General features: G+C 37.0%; 1 protein-coding gene across 2 annotated transcripts; it reads left to right on the top strand.

Annotated features, from left to right (window-relative positions):
* The first annotated feature begins 205 nt into the window (after window positions 1-205).
* On the top strand, window positions 206-9,151 carry LOC124252940 (ATP synthase subunit gamma, mitochondrial-like). 2 transcript variants are annotated; one of them, XM_046686628.1, is made up of 7 exons: window positions 206-314; window positions 1,465-1,499; window positions 1,900-2,031; window positions 6,920-7,121; window positions 7,573-7,716; window positions 8,131-8,351; window positions 8,820-9,151. In XM_046686628.1, exons 1-7 carry the CDS (start codon window positions 268-270, stop codon window positions 8,918-8,920), a joined length of 882 nt encoding a protein of 293 aa, XP_046542584.1. In that variant the 5' UTR covers window positions 206-267; the 3' UTR covers window positions 8,921-9,151. The 2 variants fall into 2 exon arrangements, with proteins under 2 accessions (XP_046542584.1, XP_046542583.1); XM_046686627.1 differs by lacking the exons at window positions 206-314; window positions 1,465-1,499; window positions 1,900-2,031 and adding exons at window positions 3,558-3,666; window positions 4,818-4,852; window positions 5,253-5,384.
* Window positions 9,152-9,354: the final 203 nt, after the last annotated feature.

Genomic DNA, 9,354 nt, shown 5'->3' on the forward strand with positions numbered 1-9,354 from the left:
TGTCAAATCATACAGATTTCGATATTATCCAGTCAACAGTTAAACAGTGATTTTAAAAAACACCACAAATCATCTTATTATATGTTAGCATTACAAGTGGCACAAGATCAAATTATGCACAGTTAATTAATTCGAGTGGTATATAAACAGTCTCACGGTAATATATTGTATGAGAGCTTCAATTGATATTTATGCGTGGTATGCAATACTCGAACTGGAAGAATTGTTTCCCCTGAGCTATTCGGCCTCGCTGTGGTGACCGGCAAGATGGAAGCCATGTTATCACGCACGGTGCAAGTAATTTCACCGCAATGGTGTGTAGTTGTTTGTGACATTATCAAAGTTACATTTTTGAAATAATATAAAACATATGCCATTTATGACATAATCAATGCTGAACTGGTGAATGAAATGCATTTCTTGTCTGTTACTAACTCTTTGCCACATGCAACATCAAAGTCAATTTCAAGGTGATTGACACGAAAGTCAGACATTCAGCATATTTGTATGTAGTTTGTTTGGCTCTGAAATGAAATATGTCCAAATGTTCTGCAAACACAGTATTGTGTGATAATTGTTTTTATTATTTGCGTGCTCAGAAACACCTGTAGTACTGTCCTGTCCTACTTGTTGACCAACATACAATGCTTGTAGTGAACATGTTAAGTATAACCCTCTGATATTGAGCAGGACATGTCATTTCAACATAGTTATAGTCATCACAAATGCTTGATACTTGTTATGGTGTAATCTTCCGTTTGTCAAAAAAATTATTGCTGTGATTAGAGTCCCCTCCTCTCCCCATGCCATATTCCCTGTGAAATTTTGGTGTGTTTTTTTCAGTAATAGAAAATGTTTTTACTGTGCCATGATGAGGGTTATGGATTTTCACAGTGGTAATGCTCTGTTTCAGGCCTGTACTCTATCTGACATATTTACTTGCTTGACAATGACATAAGAATCAGCCAAAGTGTCACCTATACAGATTAAAATAGTTGTATATCCATAAAATTGTCGTCATTCTTGTAGTCTCCAGTTAAAGTTTTTTTCAACAAAGTAATATGTATACATACATGGTTAGTGATAGCATAGGGACAGTAGTTTAGTGGCAGTCAGAAGTTTTAATACAGATGTGTGATGTGATAACCACAATTTCTGAGAGTCAAAATGTGCCACTCTGGTATTGCATATTGGTAAATTATTTGAGACTGGGATGAACAGTTTCTTTGATTTGTTAATAGGCAGAAATCGGTAAGACTACAGAATACCAGGTACCTTCCACCATCTTTGAACCATCGAGTTTACTTATGGTAAGGGATAGGGTAAGGTTTAGGGTTAGCTTTAGGCTTAGGGTGATGTGACACTAAATAATAGGCTGGTAGGTATCCGTTATTCTGTAGGTGTACCTAGAAATCAAATTTCTAGCTGTTTGTTATTTACCATATATATTTCTTTCTTCCCAAGCACCCAAGTGCGGGGCATGGCAACACTGAAGGATAGTAAGTATGACTTCATTTTTTTAACTATTCAATTCTATATGTTACATCTAGTTGTGTGCATTTACTTGTCAAATACATACAGTGCTTTTTCTAATGTTTTGATTGCAATTATTAATCACATTTTTCTATTGTTACATAATTCTGATTCATGTTTTCTGAATGGCCACAAGTCAGCTAATCCAGAGACTTATGAAAGCTGGGAAGCTTAACTTAATTTAACATCCTGACTGTTTAGTATGAGTTGTGAACTGTTTGTATTAAGCTGGTCTTTTACAACTTGTGTAATTCTACTCCTGAATCAATATGTTCATTGTATTGTAAGAAACAGGAAACCGAAAATTGGTTTCCCAAATGTCGACAAAGATTCTTCTAAAAGTTACTATTGTTGATCTTTAATTAGTTCGTATCCGACTCAAGTCCGTCACCAACATTCAAAAGATCACCAAGTCCATGAAAATGGTGTCAGCTGCCAAGTTCTCCCGTGCTGAGAGAGAGCTCCGTCCAGCGAGACCTTATGGATTAGGAGCTAAGGGTAAGGAATGTTTGCCTCTTCCGTTCTGTAAGGTTTAAAACAAAATGGTTAAATGTTCTTAAATTGAACATGTTAGTCAATTTTCATCAAATGTCCAATATACTAAAATTCAATTCGTTGTTATCATCCAAAATGAAGACATTTCCTTGAATACTGCTAAATATCTGTTTTATGCATTCGAAAAAAGGAAATCAATTTTGTCATATTAAGATTGTATATATTATACATGCTTTCATTGTTAACATTTTATTTCAAGTCTGCACCGATGAGGTGTTTTTGTATTCATAGGCCCGTGGCCTCATAGTATCAGAAATAAAGATTTGAGAAAATGCAGAAAACTTTACAAGATCTGCGTACGACGTCCCCCAGAAGATTGTTTGAAATTACTGAATAAATTGCGCAAGAACACGAAAACAGAGGAAGTGAATCTTGACTCTTTCTTGACATTTTTCCATTATTATCAAACCCTAGTAAATGACCCCGACATAACGATGTTCATACTCTTCACAAAGAAAAAAACAATACATGGAATTAGGAATGGTGTCTCCAATCTTAAGACAAAACGTCGCCGGGAATAGCTGAAATTATTAATGAATATTTGAAACTATCTGATGTATTGAATCCAGTAAGACTAAAGTTATTTACCATTATATTTGATACAAGCATCTTAGAATGGCTCCTCGGACTGATCAAACCTATTTATGAACATATGGGGCAGTAACGACCCTAACTCTTACCAACCCATTACGCTTTAAGCTTCCTTGGTCAGTTGTTTACTTCTACTCTAGGTGAAAATAATAATAAATATTTAGGAACGTCGACAGTTTAGTGGCCGCATTGTTATCGTATGGGGAAGCATCACATTTCATGGTCGGACACAACTTGTCATTCTCAAATGCAATCTGACAGGTGTGCGATACAGGGATGAGATCAGTGTGCCTCATGTGCAGCCGTTCATTCAAGGACAAAGACGTAACTTCACGTTTCAGCAAGATAATGCCCGTCCAGATGTCGATTGTGTTGTGACAGATTTCCTGAGACAGCAGAACATTCCGGTACTTCCCTGACCAGCTGTTTCTCCGGACCTGTCCCCTATCGAGCACGCTTGAGATGAAATGGAGTGACGTTTACGTCCAGCTCAGAATCAGCCATTGACTTAGCAGAATTGGGACATGCGTTGGTTCAGACATGGAACAACATTCCCCAAGCTTTCTTCAATCGCTTAGTGTCGTCCATGTGTCGTCGTTGTCAGACCTGCATCAACGCCAATGGTGGACACACGCGATACTGTATTTGCGAGCTGACATCTCTTCATGCTTAGTGTCAAATCATACAGATTTCGATATTATCCAGTCAACAGTTAAACAGTGATTTTAAAAAACACCACAAATCATCTTATTATATGTTAGCATTACAAGTGGCACAAGATCAAATTATGCACAGTTAATTAATTCGAGTGGTATATAAACAGTCTCACGGTAATATATTGTATGAGAGCTTCAATTGATATTTATGCGTGGTATGCAATACTCGAACTGGAAGAATTGTTTCCCCTGAGCTATTCGGCCTCGCTGTGGTGACCGGCAAGATGGAAGCCATGTTATCACGCACGGTGCAAGTAATTTCACCGCAATGGTGTGTAGTTGTTTGTGACATTATCAAAGTTACATTTTTGAAATAATATAAAACATATGCCATTTATGACATAATCAATGCTGAACTGGTGAATGAAATGCATTTCTTGTCTGTTACTAACTCTTTGCCACATGCAACATCAAAGTCAATTTCAAGGTGATTGACACGAAAGTCAGACATTCAGCATATTTGTATGTAGTTTGTTTGGCTCTGAAATGAAATATGTCCAAATGTTCTGCAAACACACAGTATTGTGTGATAATTGTTTTATTATTTGCGTGCTCAGAAACACCTGTAGTACTGTCCTGTCCTACTTGTTGACCAACATACAATGCTTGTAGTGAACATGTTAAGTATAACCCTCTGATATTGAGCAGGACATGTCATTTCAACATAGTTATAGTCATCACAAATGCTTGATACTTGTTATGGTGTAATCTTCCGTTTGTCAAAAAATTATTGCTGTGATTAGAGTCCCTCCTCTCCCATGCCATATTCCCCTGTGAAATTTTGGTGTGTTTTTTCAGTAATAGAAAATGTTTTTTTCTGTGCCATGATGAGGGTTATGGATTTTCACAGTGGTAATGCTCTGTTTCAGGCCTGTACTCTATCTGACATATTTACTTGCTTGACAATGACATAAGAATCAGCCAAAGTGTCACCTATACAGATTAAAATAGTTGTATATCCATAAAATTGTCGTCATTCTTGTAGTCTCCAGTTAAAGTTTTTTTCAACAAAGTAATATGTATACATACATGGTTAGTGATAGCATAGGGACAGTAGTTTAGTGGCAGTCAGAAGTTTTAATACAGATGTGTGATGTGATAACCACAATTTCTGAGAGTCAAAATGTGCCACTCTGGTATTGCATATTGGTAAATTATTTGAGACTGGGATGAACAGTTTCTTTGATTTGTTAATAGGCAGAAATCGGTAAGACTACAGAATACCAGGTACCTTCCACCATCTTTGAACGCACGTGAGTTTACTTATGGTAAGGGATAGGGTAAGGTTTAGGGTTAGCTTTAGGCTTAGGGTGATGTGACACTAAATAATAGGCTGGTAGGTATCCGTTATTCTGTAGGTGTACCTAGAAATCAAATTTCTAGCTGTTTGTTATTTACCATATATATTTCTTTCTTCCCAAGCACCCAAGTGCGGGGCATGGCAACACTGAAGGATAGTAAGTATGACTTCATTTTTTTAACTATTCAATTCTATATGTTACATCTAGTTGTGTGCATTTACTTGTCAAATACATACAGTGCTTTTTCTAATGTTTTGATTGCAATTATTAATCACATTTTTCTATTGTTACATAATTCTGATTCATGTTTTCTGAATGGCCACAAGTCAGCTAATCCAGAGACTTATGAAAGCTGGGAAGCTTAACTTAATTTAACATCCTGACTGTTTAGTATGAGTTGTGAACTGTTTGTATTAAGCTGGTCTTTTACAACTTGTGTAATTCTACTCCTGAATCAATATGTTCATTGTATTGTAAGAAACAGGAAACCGAAAATTGGTTTCCCAAATGTCGACAAAGATTCTTCTAAAAGTTACTATTGTTGATCTTTAATTAGTTCGTATCCGACTCAAGTCCGTCACCAACATTCAAAAGATCACCAAGTCCATGAAAATGGTGTCAGCTGCCAAGTTCTCCCGTGCTGAGAGAGAGCTCCGTCCAGCGAGACCTTATGGATTAGGAGCTAAGGGTAAGGAATGTTTGCCTCTTCCGGATTCTGTAAGGTTTAAAACAAAATGGTTAAATGTTCTTAAATTGAACATGTTAGTCAATTTTCATCAAATGTCCAATAAATAAATGGAGTGGGGTCAAAATGTTTTATTGTACAAGCCCATAAATAATTCATGTTACGAGTTTGATTTATTTATTTTTTCATTTTCATGTGATCTTGACATCAAGAAGACAAATGTTTATTCATTGATTTTGATGGCAGCTGTAAATATTCTGAATTTGGGCAAAATCATTTTTGACATTTTGTAGGATAATTAGTGTCCTAAAAAAGAACCAATCTGAAACCTAGGTATAATGATTTTTTTAGTTGGAAAACCCAGATTAATGATTACAGTCAAATCCCGATGAGTCGAATCGCTGGGGACCAAGTAATAAATTCGACTTATCGATGTATTCGAGACATAGGTATGTCTATGAGGGTAGAAAAAAAAAGATGATCGAATATTGAACAATTCCTTTATTCAGCACATCATATCAAAATATGGCACAACAATACATTAGGTGACATAGATAATGGAAACAAACAGTATATAAATGAGAACACATTTCAATACTAGCACAATGAAATACAAAATACATGTACCTCTTAAAATCTGTGAACAAAATCTATCGGCAATCATTAGATATACATGGCGCCATCTTGAATCTTGTTACTACAAAAAGACGAACTCACTTCTGGAAAATGTCTAACATTAATGTTTGTTTCTGTGAATTTCCCTTACATTTTTCCACAAATTCGCAGACGCTTGCCAAGTGGGAAAAATGTTCATTTCAACCAAGTAGAAAGAGTGCTAGGCAGAATTTCAAACTCTCTCGCAATTTCACTCTCGGATTTGGTACCTGCCTCCACTGCAGTGATCGCTGCAAACTTCTTGTCAATAGTGTGCACTTTTAGAATGCGCTTACGTTTTGGAGTTGATGTTTCCAACTGGTTATCCCCCCAGGATTTAGACTGGGTTCTTGGCCAGATTGCTGGGAGCATTGTAACTCCGCCATGATATACAGATCATGAATAGTAATAACCGAATGAAAGCTGCTATATAATGCAACCGATTTGATTGCGTTAACTCAATATGCTAATTTGTCCGTTTCCGTAAAATCACTAATCTGCCTTTTGAACTCACCCGACAATAGCGGAAAGGTGCGAGCCACGCTGGTTTGTTAATTGGATCAGTTAGCTACACCAATTAACTTCTCACTGACTGACTTCGGCTTATGTATACAAGATTACTGTTGTTTGAATTTCATTGGACCAAATTTCCTTTTCGAGTCATCGTGTGTATTTATGAGACGAATTCGTGTAACCGGTAATCAAATGATGACAACTATAACAGGGAATGGTCGGGACCGACAGGTACTTCGAGTTATGCATAATATTCAAGACACCGGCATTCGACTCATCGGGATTTGACTGTTTTTCCAAATGTATCTTTGGTTTTGCAACACCAGTAAACAGACACAAAGTTTTTGAATGAGTTTTCTTTGTGTTTTCAGCTTTTTATGAGAAGGCTGAGGTTGAACAGGATGCAAACCAGCCGAACCACCTGATCGTAGCTGTGACCTCTGATAGAGGTCTCTGTGGTGGTATCCACAGCAGTGTTGTAAAACACATCCGTACAACACTTGCAGAGCAGAAACCAGGCATTGACACCAAGATTGTCTGTATTGGAGATAAATCCAAAGCCATGTTACAAAGGTATGTTTAACCTCTAAGTACTGTCTGTCATGTATAATTTCTCACATTATCAAAATGGTGGAGTGGTGGTGGTGGTGTTTATAGTTTAAGCGCAGTGTGGAAAAACAATAGGGATTTTTGCTTCTACTTTTAAGATATCTTAATTTACCAAGTTGTGTCTGGATCCTCTGGTTGTGGGTTAAAATTCTCAGTTCTTTTAGCACAATATCTGTGTTTGCCAGTTTCACTACAGAGATAAACCTCTCCCAGCTGCAACAATTTAGGCTTTCCACAATCATCTTGCACACCTTGATATAACGGAAATACTGTTCCAAATGTAATAAACATAAACCAAATCAATTGTTCATTTACTGAATCCCCTGACAGATGAGATAGATGTGAATTACCAGCACAACATTGTAATACAACATTGTGATACAAGATTGTAATCCTTGGGAACTTGTTTCTCCAGGCAGTACCCTAACAAGATATTGTTGTCATTCAATGACATTGGCAAGCGGCCCCCAGTGTTTGCAGATGCTAGTTTGATCGCCGGCTCCTTGTTGGAGTCTGGCTATAAGTATGATCACGGAACAATGATCTTCAACATCTTCAAGTAAGTTGAAAACAGTGTGTGTATGCCAAACATTAATGTTGGCTCAGGTAGCACCCAGGTGTTGGCTGTTGCCTTTGACCTTCACATATGCCTTTGATGCTCCTGGTGATAGTCGATGTTTAAAGCAATTGAATTATTAGCTGTGAATTTGTGTATAAACCAGCAATATTTGCTGAAAATTCTTACAGCAAACATGGCCACCCTCTGTAAATGTTGGGCAATACCCAACCAATATTTTGAGCTTTAGTTTGTTATCTGTTAGACAGTGCATCAGTCCAAAGATGCATCAGTCCAGTTATGGCAATTTTTGTCGATTTACAAATTTCTTCACATTGTTTGTAGTATAAATTAACTTTTTTATCCTTTTCATGTTTTCACTTTTTGCTGGTAACACAAAAATTTCTGTCATTTCAGGAGTGTGGTCTCCTACACAACAACCGAGCTGCCTCTCTTCTCTCTTGATAGCGTCAGTGGTGCTGAGAAGCTCCACGTGTATGACAGTCTGGATGAAGATGTAGTGCGCTCATACAATGAGTATGCTCTCGCCAGCCTCCTCTACTATGCCCTGAAGGAGGCCTCGTGTAGTGAGCAGAGCTCTCGTATGACGGCTATGGATGCTGCCAGCAAGAATGCAGGTTTGTGCAAAAACCATCATTGTGAAGAAAGTTACTGCACAATTTAAACTTTTAAAATAGTTTTTAAAGAATTGATTTGAGTAAACTGTTATCAATTTAGATATGTAACTATGTCAACAATTATTAACAACTTCAAAATCAGTGATGTCGAGCCCAGCACATTTTATTGTTAGCCAATCAGAAAACAGTTGTGAGTAATCAATGGGTATGACATATTTTTCTTTCCATTAATGGAAATGTTGACATGAAATACTGTTTGGTTAGCACAGAATAATTAGCAGTTTGTCAAATAGATGATATTTTTATCTTGATCTTTTATTTCCATTCCGTTTGTGTGACTCACCGATCAACGATTTTTGGGGGCATATTTGATCAAATCATTTAAAGTTATGTTTCTCAATGGGCTGGCTTTCTGTTAAGATCCTCTCTCTCTCTTTCAATGAATCTGTAACTGATCTTATTTTCCAGGAGAAATGATTGACAAGCTGACCTTGACCTTCAACCGAACTAGACAGGCAGTGATTACCAGGGAGTTGATTGAAATCATCTCTGGTGCTTCTGCACTTTAATAGTTGCTCGTTTTAGTCATCAACATTTGTACATAAGCTACAAATAGGACCATTTACAGTCAGGATGGGAGAGACGAGCGTTCATCTCACCCGACTGGCCTCGACATCATTGAGAGGCTTTGGGAAAATCTGTTTAGTGCTGAGCAGTGCAGTTTTCGTCAGAAAGTTCGGTTTGCTGACCAGTCTGTATTTGAATGTTAACACACAAGAAAATAAATTAATTTGTATGTAGATATTTGTTTTCATTATTTTTCTTTCAGTAATTTCTACTTACCATTGTATTTTTTTCCAGAATGAAAGTAAAGGTTCCTTGACACTCTCTGTAATAGTCCAAATGGTAAAGCATATAGATTATGGAGGCCCTGATAATCTACTATAGGAGCAAACATGGTCACCATTACTTGTGTAACTTGTGTAACTCTGCTGAGTATGGG

Source organism: Haliotis rubra, unplaced genomic scaffold (assembly GCF_003918875.1).
Source record: "Haliotis rubra isolate DU_JTF1 unplaced genomic scaffold, ASM391887v1 Scf53, whole genome shotgun sequence".
Lineage (NCBI taxonomy): Eukaryota > Metazoa > Mollusca > Gastropoda > Lepetellida > Haliotidae > Haliotis > Haliotis rubra.

What these genes read in the sequence shown, in the direction of transcription:
- LOC124252940 (XM_046686628.1), top strand. Translation starts at nt 268, where the DNA reads ATGGAAGCCATGTTATCACGCACGGTGCAAGTAATTTCACCGCAATG. An exon ending in CAAGTAATTTCACCGCAATG is followed by an intron (nt 315 to 1,464) that starts GTGTGTAGTTGT and finishes TTTCTTCCCAAG; the next exon opens with CACCCAAGTGCGGGGCATGG. An exon ending in CATGGCAACACTGAAGGATA is followed by an intron (nt 1,500 to 1,899) that starts GTAAGTATGACT and finishes ATCTTTAATTAG; the next exon opens with TTCGTATCCGACTCAAGTCC.